General features: G+C 45.4%; 1 protein-coding gene, 1 long non-coding RNA gene and 1 other non-coding gene across 3 annotated transcripts in view; 1 reads left to right on the top strand and 2 right to left on the bottom strand.

The window, feature by feature from the left end:
• Window positions 1–22413, bottom strand: part of LOC112405195 (uncharacterized) — a 196976-nt gene extending 174563 nt beyond the window's left edge. The window contains exons 1-4 of the long non-coding RNA XR_003004285.1: window positions 22216–22413; window positions 10635–10740; window positions 8698–9967; window positions 6315–6376 (exon numbers count right to left, since the gene is read on the bottom strand). This is a non-coding gene — a long non-coding RNA (uncharacterized LOC112405195). The remainder of the gene's footprint in view (window positions 1–6314; window positions 6377–8697; window positions 9968–10634; window positions 10741–22215) is intronic.
• Window positions 8596–8688, bottom strand: TRNAI-UAU (transfer RNA isoleucine (anticodon UAU)). The gene is given in 2 exon segments: window positions 8596–8631; window positions 8651–8688. It is a non-coding gene; the product is annotated as a tRNA-Ile (tRNA).
• Window positions 22414–22661: 248 nt separating the features above from the next.
• Window positions 22662–24140, top strand: part of HAAO (3-hydroxyanthranilate 3,4-dioxygenase) — a 13691-nt gene continuing 12212 nt past the window's right edge. The window contains exons 1-2 of the mRNA XM_024753515.1: window positions 22662–22937; window positions 23861–23939. Of these exons, the coding sequence (XP_024609283.1) occupies window positions 22858–22937; window positions 23861–23939 (159 nt within the window). The 5' untranslated portion in view covers window positions 22662–22857. The remainder of the gene's footprint in view (window positions 22938–23860; window positions 23940–24140) is intronic.

The raw sequence follows: 24140 nt of genomic DNA, 5'->3' as shown, positions 1-24140 counted from the left end.
GATACTGCCTTTTCCTTCTTAAAGGAATACTCATTAAGAAATTTGAAAAATCAGTCATCGATGTAAAATGATACTTTGTACAATAACAGTTGCACAAGTCGAGACCCCTTTTGGTTACAAGTGAGAAACCCTTAACTGGCCAAATACAAAGGGGCACTTTTTTTAATATATACATTTATTTATTTTATTTTTGGCTGCATTGGGTCTTCGTTGCTGTGTGCAGGAGCTGCAGCGAGCAGGGGCTACTCTTTGTTGCAGTGCACCGGCTTCTCATTGCGGTGGTTTCTCTTGTTGCGGAGCACAGTCTCTAGGCACACGGGCTTCAGTAGTTGTGGCTTGCGGGCTCAGTAGTTGTGGCTCACAGGCTCAGTAGTTGTGGCTCGTGGGCTCTAGAGCGCAGGCTCAGTAGTTGTGGCGAACGAGCTTAGTTGCTGCACAGCGTGTGGGATCTTCCTGTACCAGGGCTTGAACCCGGCTTGAACCCGTGTCCCCTGCATTGGCAGGCGGATTCTTAACCACTGCGCCACCAGGGAAGCCCCAAAGGGGCACTTTTTTAGCTTGAACATTCAAACCACAGAAAGAGAACTGATGAAGCTAGTCGTTTAGAATCAGACTCAAACACTTGCCGACCTCTTTATCTCCCTGCTTCGCATTAAATGTAGCCTTTGTTCTCCCAGGCCAAATAGCTCAACTAGAAAGATATCTGGGAGCTGCAGGAAGCTCTGGATTTATATTCTTTATGTTTCTAAACAGAAAGAAGAAAAGTCTCCTCCCAGATAGCTCAAGACAGAAACATCCCATGGAAGGACTCTGGTAGGTTTTGAGTCACATGCCCATCTCTGAAAGGGGAAATAGGAGCTGGGAAGATAATAACAAAATCTACGGTACAATGTCTCTTTTCTGAAAACAGAACTAAGAATCGTAGCATTAAAAGAGATCTTAGAAGCCTCACCAACCCTTCAACCAATGCAAGATTCTCTTCTACTACATTACAGCTTCAGTTTAATCACTTTTAAAGTTGGGAAGCACGCTCCTTCACCAGGAAACCCATCCCATTTCTCAACATTGCTAATCATTTTAAAAGTAAATTTGCTTCCTTGTCATCATCGCCCATGGGCTATAGTTTTTTTGGGGTTTTTTTGGTTTGTTTTTTAATATTTACTTATTTATTAATTTGGCTGCCCCAGGTCTTCGCTGCGGCATGCAGGATCTAGTTCCCAGACCAGGGATGGAACCCAGGTCCCCTGCATAGGGAGCATGGAGTCTTAACCACTGGACCACCAGGGAAGTCGCCATGGGCTGTAGTTCTAAGTTCATGTTCTTCCCTCTAGGTCAAGACTGAATATATCTACTCCTTTCATGAATATCTGAAAGCAAGTCATATAACCGTCTTCAGCTCGCTCTTCTCTGGGATCCATATTCCTTGGAGTTTCAACTGTAGTCATCATGGATGGCTTAGTGTTATGGGAAGTAAGAGGGGCATCTGGATCATTAAGGTCAGGGGTTGTCAAGGACTCTGTGGGGAAAGGCAGGAAACCAACAGAAGAGGGGAACGATCCTCACCCCACCAGGCTCGCCCCCAGCATGAACTCCACCCCAGCTGCCTGCCTCTGCTCCCAAGGGGCCCACCAGACAGCAAGGAGCATAGAAACACTTAAAGAGAATTCAGTTTTACAGTTTATGTTAAAAAGAAGAAAAAAATAGGTAGGAGAAAATAAAAATAAATTTAGAAGAAAAAAGGGAAAGAAGGCTAAGAGCAAATGAATGAAAAGACTAGGTATGGAGGGAAGGGTGTAATGAAAGTTTTAAAGAGAAGGAATCAACTCATTAACCAGAGTATTTAAAAGAATGTAACAGTTAAGGGGCTTCCCTGGCGGCGCAGTGGTTAAGAATCTGTGTGCCAATGCAGGGAACATGGGTTCAAGCCCTGGACTGGGAAGATCCCACATGCCGCGGAGCAACTAAGCCCATGTGCCACAACTACTGAGCCTGCTCTCTAGAAGCCACCAGCCACAACTAATGAGCCCACGTGCCACAACTACTGAAGCCCGCATGCCTAGAGCCCGTGCTCTGCAACAAGAGAAGCTACTGCAGTGAGAAGCCCATGCACCGCGACAAGAGTGGCCCCTGCTCATTGCAACTAGAGAAAGCTCACCGCAGCAACGAAGACCCAACACAGCCAAAAATAAATAAATAAAAATTTTTTTTTTTTTCAGTATGCGGGCCTCTCACTGTTGTGGCCTCTCCCGTTGCGGAGCACAGGCTCCGGACGCGCAGGCTCAGTGGCCATGGCTCACAGGCCCAGTGCTCTGCGGCAGGTGGGATCTTCCCAGACCGGGGCACGAACCTGTGTCCCCTACATCGGCAGGCGGACTCTCAACCACTTCGCCACCAGGGAAGCCCAATAAAAATAATTTTTTTTTAAAAAAAGAGAACATAACAGTCCTAAACATGTATACAGCCAATAACAGAGCTTCCAGCAACATGAAGGAGGAAAAGATAGAACTAAAAGATAGTAAAACCTATCATTGCAGTCGGTTATTTTCATGCCCTTCTCTCAGTGACAGACAGAACAAGCAGGCAGAAAAATCAACGGTATAGAAGGCTTGAAGAGCCCTATAAGCCAACTTGATATAATTGACATTGATGGAGCACACTGTCCAGCAACAGCACAGTATACACTCTCTTCCAGTGCATCAGGATCAGATGAAAAGCAGGAAGACAATAAAGAAAAACCAATGAAACCCAAAACTAGATATTTGAAAAGATAAATAAAAGTGGAAAACATCTTCTGAGACTGATCGGGGTGGGGAGGGAACCATAAATTACCAATATCAGAAATTAGAAGGGAAAGCACTACAGATCCTAAAGACAAGAAGGGAATATTATGAATAACTTTATGCTAATAAATTCAATAACTTTAACGAAATACACAAATTTCTTGAAAGACACAAAGTACCAAAGCTCACTCAAGAATAAATAGGTAACTTGCATAGCCCCCAAATCTATTTAAAAAATTCAATTTGTAGGGTTTTAAAGAGAAAACTTCCTACAAAGAAAACTGCAGGTCCACAGTGCTTCACCAGTGAATCCTGCCAAATATTTAAGGAAGAAATAATACATTTCAATACTGAAAACAACAAAACATTGCTTAAAGAAATTAAAGCCCTAAATAAGTGGAGACATGTGTAACTTGCTTATAGAATCAGAAGAGTCAATATCGTTAAAGAGGCAATTCTCCTCAAATGGATCAATACCTTCAACAGAATTCTTGTAAAAATCCCAGGATATTTTCATAGAAATTGGCAAACTGACCCTAAAGTTTATTTATATATATATAGCATTATGTGTGGATTACTATAATCATATAATTTAATCATGATTCATACAAATTATATGATTATAGTAATCCACACATAACACCACACTGACATATAGCTCAACAGAATAGAATAAGAGTCCAACAAAAGACCCACACAGCTAAGGTCAATTCATTTTTGACAATGTGTCAAGGCAATTCAATCAGGAAAGGATAGGCTTTTCAAAAAATGGTGCCAGAATTGGATACCCATATACAAAAAAAGAAAAATTTAGACCTCTAACTCACATCATATACAAAAGTTAACTCCTAAATGTAAGAGCTAAAACACAGAATAAAATCTTGGTGACATTGGGTTAGGCAAAAATTTCTTAGATATAACACCAAAAGTATCATCCATAATGGAAAAAAATTGTATAAATTGAACTTTATCAAAATTTAAAAGCTTGCTTTTCAACAGACACCATTAAGAAAATGAAAATTCAAACCACAAACTGGGAGAAATTATTTACAAAACATACCTCCAACATAGGAATTATATCTAGAATAGACAAAAACTCTTATAACTCAATAATGAAAAGACAAACAACCCCATAAAAGACAGACAAAAGATTTGAATGGACAATTCACCAAAGAAGATATCTGAATATCTAATAAGCACTAGAAAAGCTACTCAGCATCATTCAGGCAGTTCATTGTATGTCAAATACTTAAAAAAAAAAAGCTGTAAAATTAAAAAAAACTAATTGGTCACCTTTGGGAGTTGTTAGAGCATCAATTCATTATTCTAAAGACTAGCAGAAAAAGGAAAAGAGTCCAGGAATATTACCTGGTCTTTTCTATGTGAATTGTGCTTTAGGAAAACCAAACAGTCGATGGGAAAAGGGGGTTTTTAAGAATGACAGTTATAAATACAGAAGGAATAATTGAATTAGAAAACCCTTGTTGAGTAATCCTTAATACAATAATAAATCTACACAAGGAGCATCAACAGATGCTAAAACCATTAGGTTAGAGGCTGATGTGGCATTTTGTAATGGATGGACCAGACTGACCACATCTGAAATCACCAGTAAAATTAACATCAGTAAAAGTGGAACAACCAGACATGATGTACTTTCTCTCTTGTGATACAATAGTATATAGTACCACCCACAATCTATTTTTGCAAAAAGAAAAAATTGCATCTTAATATTACCAAGCTTCTAGATCTAATTGTCAGGGGGGACTGAAGAACTTGTGAAAGGATTCCTTGAGGATGGAATTAGCCAAATTCTGTGGGAGATTCTATAGATCAATAAATATCAAAAAAGGGAGTGGGTAATTGGTAAGAAATTTGAAAGATATATTGATTGAATGTAATGTATGGACCTTGTTTGGATCTCGATTCAAACCAACCAACCATAAAAATATCTTTCAGAGATAAGTGTGGACATTTGAACACAGACGAGGTGTTAGATGATGCAGAGTTTCTATTATTACTCTTGTTAGGTGTACTAATGGTACTATGGTTATGCTCTTTTTAAAAGTGGTTACCTGTTGGGTATACATACTGAGGTATTTACAAGTTAAATTAAACCATAGCTGGGGTTTCCTTTAAAATATTCTGGTGACAGTGCTAGGGTAGGGGAGAATGTTGTGGGAACGAGATAGATGAAAAAACGTTGACAATTCTTGAAAGTAGTAATGGATGGATACAGGGTGGTTAAATATACTATTTTCTCTATTTTGGGTATGTTTGAAATTTTCCATAACAAAGAACTGGAGTTTTGTTTTGTTGAATTTTAAATGGGCTGTGTTCCCCTCAGGCTGACTTCAACATGAGTATTCCCTACCTTGATCCACACAGTCAACGTAGGTCACAAATGATAGAAATGAGTCAGGGGTTAAGAAAACAGCAAAGCAAGCAGCTGGTACCCACCTCTGCGAGGATTAATGGAGAGTGGTAGGACCACGGCAAACGAAAGATCACCTGCCCATCCAAAGGGGGCAGCCAATGTTGCCATGTGGGAATAAGGGCCCGAGATGGCCAAGTCTTCTAATTTTTCATTAGAAACTTGAAATCTAGGCATTTCAGTAAAACCTCCCAATATGCAGGCAAATGATTTTTAAAAATTTAAACACTTGCAAGTCAGTGCTAGAAAGCCAAACAAAACCTGTCTGGAAGCTAGATTTGTTCCACAGACTGTTGTTTTGTGATCTCTGACACCACACCATGTAATGCATTATATAGTAATGCATTAATAATTGGCTGACATTCTTAACAGTTGAATCACGCGGCCAGGACAACTGAGGTTGTGCATATCCGAAATGCCCAGATCCTTTATATGCAAACAGCTGTCAAGCCAGGCACGCCCCACACTGAACTCAGAACTGAACACAGGCTTACAGTTATCTCCATCAAATTGCATCTTGTCATTTGTCAGAAACATTTGTCCCTGGATTGGCTCCACTCTTCCTCGAAATTCTACTGAATTTGCACTCCCTTCCAGCTTTGTATCACACACAGTTTTAATAAGCCCATCTAAAGCCATCTACAAAGCTAATGTCAACCTGTGTGCATAGTTCAATAGAGTTCAACGGATTTCAACGGATAGGTAGGTCAGGCTTGTCTCCTGCTAGATGTATACAGCTGTTCAGCTATAACTTCAACCTACCTTCTGAGTTCATCCACCTCATATTTATCCGTCTTCCTCCTTAAAGCCACCATTCATTGCATATAGGCCTAATCCACTAGTTTTGTGGTGACAGGAATGCCACCTCCTTACACCTGTATATGGAGTACTTTATGGTTTTTATAGCATGTTCCCATAATTTTCTGATTTGATCTTTATCACCCATCACAACCTTTAAAAATCCTATCAACCTCACATTAAGACATTGATCTACAAATCTGCCAGTGGTCTATTTGTTTGTTTATAATCCACTAATAATCTATCTGGTGATTTCCAGATTAAATAGAGCAAGGACAACTATTGATAATTTAGCTTCTTACCTTCCCACTTGACCATCTCACCAAAAAAGAGTTCCCCAAACCACCACCATTCCAGCAATAACCTGTAGGGACAGAAACAATATTGAAGAGGAAGAATGTTCTAACCATGAGAGTTGACAGAAAGTGGAATGCATCATCTTGTGAAGAAATGACATTTTGATGCTAGAACTTTTCAAATAGGAGCTAGGGTTTTGCAGAAGAGACTCCAACATGGATAGCGAGTTGGGCAGAATGATCTTTCATTCATGCATTTCTGTCCACGTGAGGAAACTGCTCCGTGCTCAGCTTTTGGCTGAGCTCTTGGAAATATCTTACCAGTTCTTGCAGTGATAACCTCTCAAGGTTAAAAACATACACTTGGCAAGGGTGACTGTTTTTATGCTTTGTACATTTTAAAATTAATTCCCTTTTAAAAAGCAGTTTTCAGCAAATGTTTTTAAAATGCCAACCTTTTCTCCATTGTTCAAAATTGGGAAGAATCCATATAATGGAATATAATTCAGCCATAAAAAAGAAATGAAGCACCAATACAAGGTAGGATGTGGATGAATCTTGAAAACATTAGGATAACTGAAAGAAGCCAGTCACAAAAGGCCACATATTACATGATTCCATTCATATGAAAGCCCAGAATAGGTAAATGTAGATACAGAAAGTAGATTAGTGGTTATTTAGGGGTAGGGTGAGATGATAGCTAAAGGATACAGGATTTTCTGTTGAGTTGATGAAAATGTTCTAAAATTGACTGTGGTGATGGTTGCACATATCTGTGAATGTACTAAAATTCGTTGAATTGTACATTTTAAATGGGTGAATTGTAGGGTATATGAATTATATCTCGATAAACCTGTTTTTTAAAAAAAATTAAGCAAACTTTTTTTGGTGGGGTTTGGGGATAGATGTTTGCTTCCAGGCTGGCTAGATTTCTAAAGGGGAGCACTCAACCATCTGCTGAGCGAAAAGATCCGGTTCAGCGAGGAACTGGCAGCCAGGTTGGGTGAGGTGGAAGGATTTTCTCACATTTCAGGAGGCATGGGGCTCCCCTTTCGGAATCTGGGGCTGGGATTAGCAGCTGAGGAGACAGACAAGAGCTCCACCTTCCACCCACTACCTCCGAGCTTTCTAGGTCTTGCTTCTCACCGCTCCTGGTAGTATTTCCATCCCAGGAGTTAACTCCTAGCACGCCCATAAAAACAGCTGAAACCACTCTTTCCGGAAAACACGTCCGGGAGGCCTCTCATCCCAACTAAGCTTGCTCCCTACTTCGCCCCACCTCCTGAGGATGTGGGGCACCCGTCCACCCCCTGACAAAGCGGCCCCCCTGCCTCAGAATGTTCGAGTGCTGGAAGACTTCAAAACCCAGCTGGCATATTTCCTACTCCCCAGGGGGACTTCTGAACCTGGGGTGTGCAGCAGGCAGGAAAGGATATCCCTAGAAAACGTCTGTTCTCCCGTCTGCCAGCGAATTCCACCACTCCTGACTGACACCGGGGAGCAGGGGCACAGATAGGGGGAGGGAAACGCCCAGGCACTTTTCCCAAACTGCAAATCCGCCCAGGGAGGCCTGGAGGCCTGGGTAAGGGAGAAGGGCCCGCGGTCTAGGGGTTCTGCAGATGGGGGGAAGGCGGCAACGACCAATTATCAGCATTGAGTTGGCCAAAAAGTTCGTTCGGGGTTTCGTTCGCGGTTTTGGTAACGATGTTACGGAAGAACCCGAACGAACTTTTTGGCCAACCCATAGTTAAAAAGGAGGAGAGCGACTGCTTCACTTGAGGCCCTGCGCTGGGCCTCGGGCCCCAGCTCGCGGGAACGGTCGCCCCGCTCGGGCCCCGACAGCCAGCGCTCACCACGCCGCTCCCGGCCCTGGGTGAGGGGCAGCAGCAAGGAACTGGCGCCGGGAACTCAGGCACGCCCCGTAGAGAGGGCGCCTGGAATTTTCGATGACGAGGCCCAGGTAGGGTCCCATCACCGGTGCAGCGCCCCGGGACTTCCCGTCCTCATCCCCGGTACCGGGACCCGGGACTATGCCGTTAAAGGAAATGCCTAGGAAGAGGGAGCAGCAGGTAAACGTACGGGTTCGGGCGGCTGGACGGTGCACTGCGCGGGGGCAACAAGTAGCTTGGAAAACGAGTGAGGCGCCAAGGAGAGCGGCTTCCTGCCTGCAGCGAAGCAGGACGTGCAAGCAGAGCAGTGAGAGACAGGAACTGAGGAGACTAAAGAGAGACTGACTCGTTCCCTTGAGCAAGGTGGTAAAAGGGGGTGCGGGTATCCAAAAGGGTCATGCTCCAGGTGAGGCTCGAACTCACAACCTCGGCATTGCTCTGCATGTACTGCTGTATAAGTACCGCGCGCTAACCGATTGCGCCACTGGAGCTCTGCTTACCCCGCCTCGCGACGGCTCTATCAGGGTTCACCCGGGCCCTGTGCGGGCCTTCGCGGAGCATGCGCACCCGCGGCTTGCGGCTAGGCGAGAACGAATCGGGGCCCCGAGACCCCGCAGCTTCCGGTCCGGCGGTCCCCGGCCTAGTGTAGGAGGGAAGGCTGCTAGGTCTCCCTCCGGGAGGGCGGGGCCCTTTGGCGGGACCTTGGAAAGAGCACAGCCCGCCTCCCTGGGTAGCGCGGGAGGAGGAGCCCGGGCGCTGCGGTCTGAAACCACCTCCGCGCCCTCAGTGTGGAGTTTCGCCTTCCAGGAGCAGGCCCCGCGAGAAGCAGGCCTAGTCCGGGAACCGGGCTGCGGCCGGCGGGCGGGCCTTGTTGCGAGGGGTGGGGCCGAGCGGGGAGATGCCCTGGACTGTCGCCTCTGACCCGCGCCCCCGCGTGACCGGTGAGCTGGAGGAGCCCACCCCCCTACCCCCCGCGCCGCCCTGGAAGTCGGCAGGAGCGGGAAAACCCGTGAATGAGCAAAGCCCGCGCCTGCCGGTGGGGCAGCCAGGGAGCGCCTGGGCCGGAGTGGCGACTGAGCTTCCAAGACCGGACCGGGCAGAGATTTAACCGTCAGACCCTTGTCCTGCCCCGAAGGCTTTCTGCTGCCCCTTCTTACATCCTGAGCGGGGTGCTCGGATCGTGTCCAACCACGGGCATTCTGGGGACACGGTGATAGCCCAGGCCTTCAAGAGGGTGCAAGCTAAGCTCCACGTGTTTTGTTGGGCCACGACGTGTATGTTTTGTTTAATTTTAAAGCGAGTTCCTAATATTTAAAAACAAGAGGTCCCCTACAAATATCTGGATATCCATTTCCTTTTTTTAAAACCAGAAAGTGTAAACCGTACCCAGGGCCGAATTATGACTGTCCTGTGCCTTACACTTGTCTTCGTGGCCCCTTTGTCCATCAAAACAACAAAAAATTTTTTAAATTATATTTTGCTACCACAAATATAACCCAGGCTGGATTTATTGTTACATTCATTATTATCTTTATTTCTGATTTCAAAAAAAAATTAAAATGTAAACATTTGGGGGGCTCTAGGCACTGTGCCTACTGCCCTTGACTGATAACTGCTAGGAACCTGCATCCCTCTGAGAGGGTAGCTGCAGCCTCCTCCACAAAATGCCCCCCTCCCCCCTCCCTCTCTTCCTCTGGCGTTGCATCAGTCGATTGTCTCCTGGGCCTCTGTTGGCATGTTGGTCACCCTGTTCCGGTGACCTCTGCTTTCCTGGGAGAGCCAGAAGAGCAAACAACAGAGCACCATGTCAATAGATTTCGGAACCAGCATGAGCAAGTGATGGGGGCAGAATAAAGATCATGCATAATCACCTTGATGGTGACTAACCCACATTAACAGGTTGTGTTCGGGTGATGAGGTCGAGAGTACGATTGTAGAAGAGCCTTGAAATTGGAGCAGAAGAGATTAGAGAGATCAGGCAGATGATGAGACAAGCACAGGTTCAGTTTAAGGCAGAGGCCTCCTGAAGGTGGTGTTTTCAGGAAGTTCATTGCTTTGTACAGACTGGGTTGTGCACCCAGAGAAAGGAGATAGGCGAGCCTCTCCTGGTGGTTTGTAAACTGTGAGAGACACACATCCAGAGCAAGAGCTCAGAAGGGGGATGGTCAACACCCTTGCAAGATCCCATCAGGTACTAGGCAGATGGTGGGATGCAGAGCTGTTTACAACACGCCAGGATTAGGGCTCCTTGGAGCATGCTTTGGCAAGTCATTGGTAAATCAAGGGCAGCAGAGCCTTTGAAATAAGTCCCTCCCAAAAGATGGAACAAGTTCTAAAAGTAAATGCATGATTTGCCCCCAGGTGGGAATAATTTTTCCCCCTAAATTGAAAGGGGTTAATTTCCTGAAAGACAAGAAAGTAAGTTGTAGACTCATACACAGCGTCTTCTCAAATCCAGTAGCATCTGCCGAGTCTGCTCTTTCTCCCTCCTGAATCCCTCAGGTAGAATCTGCCTGGTGAACTATAAGCAGCAAAAATGGCCCCTGAAAAAAAAAAAAAAAAAAAAAGCCCCTGGTGGTCCAGCTTCCCTTCCCACTCTCCGCTTTCATGGACTTACTCCTTAACAGTATTGGTTCAGCAGATACTGACTGGCCCTGGTTGCATGGGAAGGGAAGGCAGCACCTGATTCAGCCTTTGGGAACTAAAATAGCTTAGTCCCCAAGGAAATTGGGGCTCTAAGGGAGGAGTGAGGGCAATGTTGAACCTAGAGGGGGCAGTGTCAGAATCTCTGCCACCAGAGAGATTTTTCAGCAAGAACAAGTATATACTGAGACCTTCAAATCACTTAACCTCATACACACTCACCCTGAAGAGCAAAGAACTAAGAGTGAGTCTGAGGCCCTCCCTGGCTCTGTGACCTTAAGTAAATCTCTTACCCTTTCTGGGCCTCAGTTTCCCCATTTATAAACTGAGGGATCTAGACCAGATAAGAGCTTTCTAGCTTAACTGGAGAATGCCTTTTACCATGTATACTCTTGATAACAACTTGCAATTATTTAAGCATTTAATAATTTGTGTGATGTGTAATGAAGTGATTTTTAAAATAAAACCTATTTTAGATATATGTATAATGTTAAAATAATCTTGAGTAATACCCATACTGTAATAAGACTAGTCTCAACCTTCTTCCATTTACCATGTAATGCAAAATGTTTAATTTACTTTAATTATGTAAGGGAAAAGCATGCTTTGTTAACAATAACTTTTAAAAGAACATATATCATATTGGTCTTAGGACAAATGTATATTAAAATGTATGAAATTTAATGACTCATTGTAGCATCAAAAATAGACACAAACTGCTTTCCTAAGCGAATGTTTAGAATTTGTGCTTTTTGCACTTTAAAAACTGGTTTATTTTTATTCCTTTCATGGTTTTGTGTCTAAATGATGAGCTAAAACAGAAGGGTTCTGGCTGCTATATGTAAGCACCATTCTGCAAATAACATGAAGCGGGTATGGTTGGTCTTCATCCCTAATAATGAAAGACCAAACTGGATATAATGATCAGTATATTTTCTCTTTTGGGCTTTTGTTTCTGACATACAAGATATTTTGATTAGCAGAATGCAATTTGCACATTTAGTAAATGAATATCATCTTGAACCAAATTTGTAGAATTTTCAGTATATGGTCTTCTTTTACTTTATTTCAGCAAACTTTTTATGTGTTTAGCCAGCGTTCCATTATGGTTATATATGAAGCAGTATATGACTTTTAAAAGTTGCTGTAGAGGAGTCACAAGTCACCTATGACCCACCTCTTCAGCTGAGTCATACGCACACTTCTTGTATGCAGGGACCACTGCAGGTGCTGGTCAACAGGCACTGAGACGCTCCCCAAGTGATTGCATGTTGATGGGGCAAGAGGTTGTCTGAATAATTATTTTAATTATTACTTTTCTAAGTAGAAATTGAAAAGCTACTCTGCCACCTGTAACAGTGAAGACCGTCTTGAATGTCTTTCAGAACTCCTAGGATTTGGCAGTGTCTAAGATCCCTTCCTATCCTAATAGTCCGTGATCCTCACCAGCGCCACGTGGAGAAATGACCCTTTATTTTCCCTTAGGAGGAGAAAGATGCGTAGGTCTTAAGGCCCAAACTCTAGGAAAGTATGATGCAGATTTGAACCAATTACACATAGGAGTGGAACATGATGATACTTTGGGAATCACAGATTCCTTCACTCTGGACTGAAGCTGAAATGAGGACATGGTGAGAGCCTGTCAGAGGAGAAAAAGTCTTAAAGATTGGTAACATTGTGTTGAGGAGAGTGTGAGGAAATGGACACTGTTCAGGGTTTTTTTTTGTTTGTTTTTAAGTCAGTTTAGTAGAATCTATCAAATATATGACCTTTGACCCAGCAGTTCCACTTCTAGGAATCTCTCCTATAGAGACACTGTACGTGGGAACAAGTATACCATAGGAACAAATAGACTGTATTTCATCAAACCTAAGTTGCCATAACCTGTAAAATGTGCCATTACTTTACGTAGCGATAAGAAAGATGCTGCCATTTTAACAATGACACTGTGCTTGCATGTCAGACTTACTTTATGCTTATTAAAAGAGCTCTTTTAGACAGACTCAGATGTACATTTTTAAAATCACATATTACCCTTGAGAACTATTGCTTTTGGTTCGGCTTTTCAGCCTCTTAGTTTCTGCCACCTCCAAACCGGCCAGCGCTTCAAGGGGGAATCAGGCTGCCGCGCTCACCTCAGTGCCCTTGTCTTCTCCCTGAATCTTGTGGCCTCTCCACACCTGGGCTGTCTTCAAGCAGGTTTGTTTGTGTGTATTTATTATGTCTCTGCCTACTATCCGTGGGAATACTATCGTCTACGTGACCACACACTTCATCCTCCCAACAGGGACATTTCTGAGAGCGAGGGGCGTAGGGGTGGGTGGCTGTAATAATACGGGCTCAACGGGCGTGACTAGTGACTACAGCGGACCGCCGGGAGCACGGGACTGCCCTAACCACAGCCCCCTTCGTACCGCTATCAGTACATGAAACATAAACAGGAACCACTCCCAGTTAAACGTCGTTTAATTATGAGGACGTTGAAGGGGTGTGCGCCTGTGGTGAACTTGGAGCTTCTTCAGCTCCAAGTACACCGTCTCGGCCCTGCCCTGCGATCGTGCCAGCCAGCACCACCCTCGCGCCGCGTCAGGGGTAGGCGTCCTCAGAACACTGAAGGGCCTTCTCTCCCTCTTGCCAGGGCTTTTCTTCCGGCTTCTACTGCACAGCTGCCGGCGGGCGGCTTCCGGTCAGACTCGGCCATCGCCGTTTCCTGCTCGCCAGCCCCAGCCTGCAGCTCCTCAGCAAACTTCTCCCACCACGCCCCCACCCGTGAGTTCTGAGCCTCAGCTGTGGCAGGGAGCGAGGGCCCTTTCCAAGTTTATCCTTCCGTGGGTTTTCTGTGTCATCTCTGGAGGTAGTGGCTGCTCCCTTTATCCGTTATTCCTGTGTCCCTTAGAGTCCCGTTGACCCCTCTTAGTAGGTAGTCCCCGTTAACTGGTTGTTAACAGTTCTTCATGTTGATTTTTCCCTGTTCAAAGTACTGGTGTGGTTTCCGCCTCCTGACTGGATCCTGGCTGGATCCTAAGCACAGATAATGATGGGGTCTTCCCTTTGAGAGGAGGAAGAGTCTTAGCAGAGGCACCTATGGAACTCTGGAGTCTCAGTAACATTCAGGGCTGTCCTTAGGTCAAAATTTTGGAGTGAGTAGGAAAACTCACCCTGTGCGGTTGAAGAAAGATAAGGAACTGGAGTAAAACAACTTTTGTTCCTATCTCTGTTTAGCCAACAACTGACTGAGTGGCTTCAATAATTTTTCTTTACATGTATACCCTGCAGTTGCTTAGCCGTTCTCCTATTAATGGACATCTTGGGTTATTTCCTGTTTGGAGCTATTATAAACAAAGCTGCTAGGAGCACTCTTGTACAAGTCCTTTTGTTTTCATTTCTTTTCAGTAAATACAGGAGTGGGACTGCTGGGTAGTGCAGCCAAAGAAAAAGTGTACAATTCAGTGGCATTAAGTACATTTATATTGTTGTGTAACTGTTACCACTATCCATCTCCAGAACTTTTTCATCATCCCAAACTGAAAATCAGTACCAATTAACCAATAAACTCTCCATCCCCCTTCCCTCAGCCCCTGGTAACCTTTATTCTACTTTCTGTCTCTACAAGTTTGACTATTCTAGGTACCTCATATAAGTGGAATCACCCAGCATTTATCCTTTTGTGTCTGGCTTATTTCAGGCAGCATAATGTTTTCAAGGTTTATCCATGTTGCAGCATGTGTTAAAATTTCATCCCTTTTCTATTGTATGTATACACCACATTTTTTTATCCATTCGTCAGTCAATAGACACTTAGGTTGCTTCCGTCTTTTGACCATTGTGAATTATGCTGCTATGAAGATGGGTTTACAAATATCTGTTCAAGGTCCTGCTTTCACTTCTCTTGGATATATACCCAAAAGTGGATTGCCACATCATATGGTGATTCCGTTTAATTTTTTGAGGAACCATCATACTGCGTTTCACAACAGCTGCACTGTTTTACACTCCCACCAGGAATGCACAACACTTATTTTCTGTTTGTTTGGGGTTCTTTTTAGTAATAGTCATCCTAACAGGTGTGAAGTACTATCTCATTGTGGTTTTTATCTTCATTTTCTTAATAATTAGTGATGTTGAGCATCTTTTGATGTGCTTATTGACCGTTCGTGTATCTTCTTTGGGTAAATGTCTATTCAAAATCTTTTTCAAAAAGATTTTTTCAAAATCTTTTGCCCAATTTTAATTAAGTCGCTTGTTTTTATGTTGTTGAATTTTATGAGTTCTTTGTATATTCTGGATACTAATCCCTTACTAGATATATTATTTACAAATATTTGACCCATTTTGTGGGTTGCCTTTTCAGTCTCTTGACAGTGTCCTTTGATGCACAAAAGTTTTTAATTTTGATGAAGTTCTATGTTTAGTTTTGTAAGAAAGTGCCAGACCCTTATTTCCAAAGTAGTTTTGCCATTTTATACTCCCACCAGCAATGCTGATCATTCCAATTGCTCTGCATCCTTGTCAACACTTGGTGTTCGCAGTGTTTTTAATTTTAGGCATTCTACTGGGTGTATAATAGTATCTCATTGTAGGTTTAATTTATATATCCCTGATGACTAATGGTGTTGAGCATTTTTTGACGTGCTTGTTGGCTATTTGTGAAACTTTGTGAAATGTTTGTTCAGATCTTTCACCCATAATTTTGTTGTTTTGTTTTTGTCTTTTTTGTTTTTTGGGTTTTGATCATTTTTTAAATTAAGTTGTAGGAGTGGCTGATATTTCTCAGTTTCCTCATCTGTAGGTAGCAGGTATGAATTCCGCCATGACACCTAGGCTACAAGAAATGCCAAGCTTAGCCACTGTCCACACAGCCCTGGACTCATAAGAGCCCACATATGTCCACTCCTGTCCAAGGCATGTGAGATCCATGCTAGGAAGAATGAGGGGGATGCCACAGGATGTTGGGGGGTGCGGTAAGAGGGCAGTGGAAGTGTCTAACACAGAGTGATTTGAAGGGAAGTAGCGTTCATGGCCCCTGGCAAAGAGGGAAAAGAAGACCAGCAAGCTAAAGAATATTACCTCCATGGGAGGAAGGAGGGAGGGAGGGGAGGGGGAAGAGCTCACTGGCCCTGGAGCCAGAAAAAAATGGAAATGTAGCAGACATATAAGCCAAACTGAAAGCTCATAGCAGAGCTGGCCTGTGAATGTCTCCCTGAGGACTTTCCACCTGTGAGGTGACAGGGAGACATAAACTTCCTGCTGTATTTGCAGAGAGCCCTGAAAAGCTGACAGTGACCAGCACGCAGTTGCAGGGCATTCTCCTCAGCTGCCCTGCCCTGCCCTGCCCTGTCCAGTGGGGTCCTCGCTGCAGTTACTGGCTCCATCCCAGGGCCAACAGACAACTACGATCACATTAGAGAAGTAGTGTATTGGAGGGTCAATCCGTTTTATTATTTGATGCCCCGATTTTAGAACCTAACCCTCCCTGAGTTGCAAATCACAACCATAAAGAAATCTTCTAGTACAGAGAATTAAGCTTATAAAAGTATGTTAGTCAGGAGACAGAAATCATGCCAGTTGTTTAACAAAGAGAATGTAATACAGAGAACTATTAACTAGGTTTAAAGTTGTTAACTAGTAACTGAAAAGTCAAAAAAAAATCTGCAGTATCACAGAAGTAGCAACTGTAAGAAGCAGTTATACCCGCTAGGGCTGAGGGAACCAAAGAAGAAGGTGAATTACTAAACCTTGGAAAGTGGAGGACGACTTCTGCAGAATTGAAACTCAGACCTCTGACAGGGCATGCCAGCTTCTGGAACTGGTAACTCTGATGGGGTCACTTTAAAGCTGATTCTGCGAGAACTGGAAAGATTGCAAATTGGATTTAGAAACTGCCAAGGGAAGAAGCCAAGGTGATGAGCCCAGGAGCCACAGGCAGCCAGGAGACAGGAAAATCAGGAAAGAGCAAGTCCCCTCTCCTTCCTCCATCCCTGCAGTCTCCCTCTATTACCTCCACTTTGCAGGGGTAACAGAACCAGCTGGCAAAGCGTAAATGGAGTTTGCAGAATCCCAGCCCCTGCCTTATGATGCAGAGTATAGAAAGTGAGTTTGGAGCTGAGAGACAGTAGCTTAATAATTGGTTAATACATTAGAAAAACATATAAAAACATCTAACTCTTGCCTGTATAAAACTTTTAAATAATAATCTAAACAATATCAACATGGAAGTTGCCAGTAGGGAGTTCCAGCAGGAAGTTAAATCTTGCCCAGATTCTTTTGTCCTTGACTTGTTATAGGGATCGATACAGATGCTTATTAACAGTACACATTAGAAATTACAAGTTTACAGACATGCATGTATTTAAAAAATAACCACTAGGACTTTCCTGGTGGTGCAGTGGTTAAGAATGCACCTGCCAATGCAGGGGACATGGGTTTAATCCCTGGTCAGGGGAGATCCCACATGCCGCAGAGCAACTAAGCCCGTGCACCACAACTACTGAGCCTGCTCTCTAGAGCCTGCGAACAACAACTATTGAGCCCGCGCGCTCTGGGGCCCTTGTGCCGCAACTACTGAGCCCGTGTGCTGCAACTACTGAAGCCTATGCACCTACAGCCCATGCTCCGCAACAAGAGAAGCCACCACAATGAGAAGCCCGTGCATCGCAATGAAGAGTAGCCCTTGCTCACCACAGCTAGAGAAAGCCCACGCACAGCAACGAAGACCCAGCACAGGCAAAAATAAATAAAATTAAAAATAAATTTATATATATATGGCTTCCCTGGTGGCGCAGTGGTTGAGAGTCCGCCTGCCAATGCAGGGAACACAGGTTCGTGCCCTGGTCCGGGAAGATCCCACATGCCGCAGAGTAGCTGGGCCCATGAGCCATGGCCGCTGAGCCTGCGCGTCCGGAGCCTGTGCTCCGCAACAGGAGAGGCCACAACAGTGAGAGGCTCGCGTACCGCAAAATAAATAAATAATAACCACTAGACACATAGGACTAGAAGGTAGAGGGGGGAATGGGTCAAAGAAAACTTAGTCAAAAGTCAGGTGTAGTAGACATGCTTCACTACCTTCCAAGCATCATTTCCCACCTCCCAGTCATGAGCCAGAGTTTTATGTGAATATCCCACCCCACCCCCATGGCCACAGACTTTGGGGGAAGCCAACTCTGCCTCCAGTTTCAAGCACAAATCTTAATTTGAATAAATCAATCAGAATATCTCTCCCTTCACTCCAGTAATTGGTTCAGGTTGGGGCATGTGAAAGTTGTATTGCCAGTAAACACACCTGGTTCTCACTTGGGGGCAATTTTGCCCCCCAGGGACATTTGGCAATGTCTGGAGACATTTTTGGTTGTCCCAACTCGGGGAGAGATACTGGCATCTAGTGGGGAGAAGCCATGAATGTGTTAAACATCCTACAATGCAAAGGACAGCCCCCTACAAAAATTATCCACCCAAAATGTCAGTGGTGCCAAGGTTGAGAACCCCTCATCTAAAAGAAAAGCTATGGATAGTTTCCATCTCTTGACCCCTCAGGGAATCAGCCTTGGGATGAAGCTGATGCTGCAGTTAGCAGATCTGAGGAACAGAAAGAATCAGGGTCTCTTATGACACCACTAGTTCACAAGCTCATTCTTCCTCTGCGTATCCAGTTATATAAGTCTTTACCTTTCTCTTGGTTAAGCCATTGTTTAACTGGGGCCTCTGTCATTTGCACCCATGAGCAACTTGATAAACTAGAAAAGAGATGATTTATGTAACACAGCAGGTTAGGCTAACAGAAACCTTTAGAACTACATTCTAAGCAGAGAATACACATTCGCAAAAATTGACCATAGACTAAGCTGCAAAGGAAATCTTAACACATCCCCACCCAAAACTAATACACAGACCATCTTCACTCACCACAATGCAATAAAATTAGAAACAATAAACAAAACAAAATGATAGCTGAACAAAAATCAAAACAAAAAACCCCCCTCAAACCAACCATATGTCTAGAAAATTTAAAACAGACTTGTCAATAATACAAGATAAAGAGATAGCAGGGCCAGAACCCAGATTTCCAAATAACCAGTACGGTTCATGACCTAGCCGTTTTATTCATGTTTGTTCTTAAACATTTGCTTAATTATATGAAAGGGAGGGAAAGCGGGACAGAGAGACAGACAGAGACAGACCAAGGTGAGCTGGGATAGGGATCGGCTGGAGAAACTAGTTCTGTCCGTTGACAGATTGAAGAGATCAGACTGTTAGCAGCCAGACTCAGCGAAGCCTGGAAGTATCTAGTGGCTTTAGTGACCTGGGCAGGCAACCACCATCCAGGGGAGAGCAGAGCCAGGCACCAGCAACCAGGACAGGCTCTGATGAGCTTTGGTCCTCGGGCAGCGACTGCTTCTTGCTCCACGTTGCACATGAGCTCCTGTGTGCAGAGAGGAGAGCTGGCTGCTGTGAGCTGGTAAGAGCCAGAAACTAGGAGGAGCCCATGGGTCAATAACTGGAAGGAGTCCGGGTGGCTGTGAGTAAACAATGCCAGCACACCCAGAGAGAATTCGAATTGTTGACTTTCTGAACACTGGAGTCAGATGGTGCCCAGCATCTTTTCATATGTCTCTTGGCCATCTGTATGTCTTCTTTGGAGAAATGTCTATTTAGGTCTTCTGCCCATTTTTGGATGGGGTTGTTTGTTTTGATGATCTTAAGCTGCATGAGCTGCTTGTAAATTTTGGAGACGGTTAGCAGGGTGGAAGGGTGGGGGGCAGGGATAGTTAGGGAGCTTGGGATTGACATGTACACACTGCTATATTTAAAATGGATAACCAAATAACCCAATCAAAAAGTGGGGGGAAGATCTAAATAGACATTTCTCCAAAGAAGACATACAGATGGCCAACAAACACATGAAAAGATGCTCAACATCTCTAATTATTAGAGAAATACAAATCAAAACTGCAATGAGGTACCACCTCACACTGGTCAGAATGGCCATCATCAAAAAATCTACAGGGCTGGGCTTCCCTGGTGGCGCAGTGGTTGAGAGTCCGCCTGCCGATGCGGGGGACACGGGTTCGTGCCCCGGTCCAGGAGGATCCCACATGCCGCGGAGTGGCTGGGCCCGTGAGCCATGGCCGCTGAGCCTGTGCGTCCGGAGCCTGTGCTCCGCAACAGGAGAGGCCCGCGTACCGGGAAAAAAAAAAAAATCTATAAACACTGGAGAGGGTGTGGAGAAAAGGGAACCTTCCTACACTGTCGGTGGGAATGTAAATTGGTACAGCCACTGTGGAGAACAGTAGGGAGGTTCCTTAAAAAACTAAAAATAGAGCTACCATATGCCCCAGTAATCCCACACCTAGGCAAATATCTGGAGAAAACCATAATTCGAAAAGATGCATGCACCTGATGTTCATGGCAGCACTGATTACAATACCAGGACATGGAAGCAACCTAAATGTCCATCGACAGAGGAACGGATAAAGAAAATGTGGTACATGTATACAATGGAATATTAGCCATAAAAAGGAATGAAGTAGTGCCATTTGCAGAGACGTGGATGGACCTAGAGATTGTCATACAGAGTGAAATAAGTCAGAAAGAGAAAAACAAAGATCGTATAATATTGCATTTATGGAATCTAGAAAAGTGGTACAGATGAACTTATTGGCAAAGGAGAAATAGAGTCACAGATGTAGAGAACAAACTTATGGTTATCAAGGGGGGAAGGTGGAGGGGTGGGACAAATTGGGAGATTGGGATTGACATATACACACTATTATGTATAAAACAGATAACTAATGAGAACCTATTGTTTAGCACAGGGAACCCTACTCAATGATCTGTGGTGACCTAAATGGGAAGGAAATCTAAAAAAGAACGGATATATGTATATGTATAACTGATTCACTTTGCTATACAGCAGAAACTAACACAACATTGTAAAGCAACTATACTCCAATAAAAATTAATTTAAAAAAATAAAAATAAAATGGTTAACCAACAAGGACCTACTGTATAGCACAGGGAACTCTGCTCAATATTATGCAACAACCTAAACGGGAAAAGAATTTTAAAAAGAAGAGATACATGTATATGTGTAGCTGAATCGCTTTGCTGTACACCTGAAACTAACACAACATTGTTAATCAACTATACTCCAATATAAAATAAAAAGTTTAAAAAAATAAAAAGTAAAATGCAGGGTAACTGTCATTCTTTTCTTTGAACTACATATCAGAACATCTGTTGGGCTGAAATCATGGAGGTTTTTATTTCCTTGTAGTGGGAATTCATTCATGCCTTTATCTACCCACCCACCCATCCATCCATTTAACAAACATCCAATCATCTCCTCTGATTACTTGTAGATGAGAAAGACAAAGAATATGGTTTGAGTTATTTTGGTGCCAAACAAGATTCTAGAAAGAAATGCTCAGAAAAAAAAACAAAACTAAATAAATAACTAAAAAGAAAAAGGAGGGAGAAGGGGGGCGAGGGGAGGGGTACGTGGAGAGGAAACAGGAGGATCCCAGCAGGGGAGGGCAGGAGTCTTGTTTGCTATCAGACTGGGGTTTTTTTGTTTTTGTTTTTGTTTTCCAAGCTAAAAAATTTATTTTTTCAAAAAAATATATATTTATTACAGAAAATTTAGAAAATACAGATAAGCAGAAATATGAAGAAATCATAACTCAAATATGACTTGCCAAAATTTTGGCACTTCCAGATTTTTTTCTATGAAAAAATATCTTTAATTCAAACTGCAAGTATTATCTCCAAATACAGTTTTTACTTAATAAAAGTAATTCGTCTGACTGGGTTTTGATTTGCACAAGGAGCCCCTGTGTCTGAGGGTGCTGAGAAAACCCGCCCACCCCAGACAGCAGGGAGTGGCCAAGATGGGATGGGGGGCAGGAGTCGGAGGAGTTTCGAGTTTCTTAAGCTCTACAGTCTGGATGCTGGTGTCTGAGCTATGTTCCTTCTCCTCCACCCTCACCTCCCTCCTCCAACACACAGGCGCAATCTTCCTAAGAATTCTGAGTCGGGAAGAAAGCAGGTGTCCAATCGTCCTTCCCCCTCCTCCGCACCCACACAGGCAAGCATCGGGTCTCCCTGCGCCCCGAGGGTCCCGGGTTAGCGCCTCTCACCCCAGGCTGGAATCGTTAGCCCATTAGGTTTGTCCGCCCTCCGCACCCCGGATCCCAGATTCCTGAGGTCCGAGTGCCCGGTTCTTCATCTGTAAAACTCCTCATAAATTGTGGTGTGACTTGAATATGCCCCCAAGACACGAAAGGAGCTGAGAACAGTGCCAGGCACCTTGTCGGTGCTCTGCCCGCCACCTGCGAACGTAGGTGAGTGGACGGCGCCCCCCAGCCCGGCGCAGCGAGTACCTGTCTTGCGTCCGGGGCTCCCAGCATTGCGCCCCCCGCTGCTCCTCCTGTCCTCTCCCGACCCAGCCACAGGAAGAGCCGAGCAAGCAGCCCCCAAGAAATCTGCGGACCCTGGCCCGACCTCTGTCCTCGTGAAAGGATAGGGGACTAACATCAATCGGGGCCTATGGTGGCCGCTATGCAACCCCGAGATGGCTGTGTAGACATTCCCAGTTTTCAGATGAGGAAACTGAGGCCCCAACCCAGTGCCAGCACCCCTGTATTCAGGCGCTCTGGTTTACAAACCCGCCTTCTCCCCCTTATAGGATTTCTTTGGGGTTTCTCTGGGGCCCAGGCGGAAAGTCTGGGGACAAGGGACCAGGAAGTTTCTCGATCCTGTGACTTACGCCCGGATCGGGCGCCCTACTCCGGCGCGGGTGGGCGGGGCGCCCAGACTGTGCTGCGAGGCTGGGCTAGTCGGCGCGGAGCGCGCGGGGGCTCCAGACCAAAGTCCGAGAGGGGCCACAGCGCGTCACGGATGGTTGCCCCGCCCTTTGACCCTCGGGATGCTGATTAACCAGGCGGCCAATAGGCGGTCGGGCAGAGGCGCGCCCCTCCGACGGCGCGGAACACAAGGCTCTGGAGCGCGGCTCCTGGGGGACCATGGAGAGCCCCGTGAGAGTGAAGGCTTGGGTGCAGGAGAACCGCGCCTCCTTCCTGCCCCCGGTCTGCAACCAGCTCCTGTGAGTCCCACGCACGCCCCCACCTTCCTGCCCTCTGTCCTCACCCCCTTCTCCTCCATCTGCACCCCTCAACCTCCAGCTCGGAGTTCGTCAACCCAGAAGCTTGCAGAAAGGGGGATGGCATTCTTGTGATGTTGAGGGAAGGGTGAGGACGGGCTATTCCGGGTTTCACCACCTTCGTCTGTTCCTCTTTCTGGTGACTGCGTGCTGCCTTGACGTCTGAGGATGGCTGGGTGACGGAGACTAAAGAGATACCGATGCCAGACGGCAGCCCTGTCCCCCAGGGCTGAGAAACAGCGCTCCAAACCCCACTGAAATTGGGGGGTGGGGAGGATACCCCAGAATCAATTGTAGAACGGAGGCCTGGGGACAGCCCAGTCGTACACGCACACTCCGTTCAGGAAGCTGCGGGCAGAGGGCAAAGTCAGAGGGTCAGCTTCTGCAGGAGGATCTCCACTTGGTGCTCTTCCCAGGCCCCGCTTTGCAGCTGGGCGCTCACAGACCCCCACCAGGCCCTCCCTGGCCACCTCTGCCCCAGCACCCAACAGGGCTGACCGTCTTCCTCCGGCAGACCTCTGAGGCCCTCCCCTGTGGACCCTTCACCTCCTTCCCCCTCATTCGCCTGGGTGGCCCTGCCTCGTGTGCGCCCCAGCTCCGGGTTCACAGTCCTGAGTTTGCTGGGTCCGCTTAACATCTCCAGCAGGGCGGCTCCTCAAACCACACAGCTCCAATCACTAACACCTTGACAAGCCCGAGACTGCCAAGTGTTTTCACATCCTCTCATTTAATTCTCCAGCAGCCCCATGAGGTGGGATTTTTTTTTCATATCTTTATTGGAGCATAATCGCTTTACAAGGTTGTGTTAGTTTCTGGTTGTACAACCACGAGCTGGTTCAGGACCTCTCCCCTCTCATCCACTGCAGGCACCAGAAGCAGCTCAAAATCATGTTCGTCGGGGGTCCCAACACCAGGAAGGACTACCACATCGAGGAGGGTGAGGAGGTAGGCCGCAGACTGCCCCCCTCCCCCCCAACCCCGCACCGACCCAGCCCCGGGGGAGGGGACACTTCCCCTGCCAGGGCCAGAGCCTGTGGATGAGAGAGGTGGGTGATCAGATGACTGATGGGTGAAGGGGGCACAACTGAAACCACAGGGTAAAACTGCTGCCTCGAAGTTGTGGGCATCCAGTGACACCCTTGACAA

This window comes from Neophocaena asiaeorientalis, unplaced genomic scaffold, assembly GCF_003031525.2.
Source record: "Neophocaena asiaeorientalis asiaeorientalis breed wild unplaced genomic scaffold, Neophocaena_asiaeorientalis_V1.1 scaffold171, whole genome shotgun sequence".
Lineage (NCBI taxonomy): Eukaryota > Metazoa > Chordata > Mammalia > Artiodactyla > Phocoenidae > Neophocaena > Neophocaena asiaeorientalis.
The sequence above is the reverse complement of the archived record's forward strand: the minus strand, read 5'-3'. Positions and strand labels throughout refer to the sequence as shown.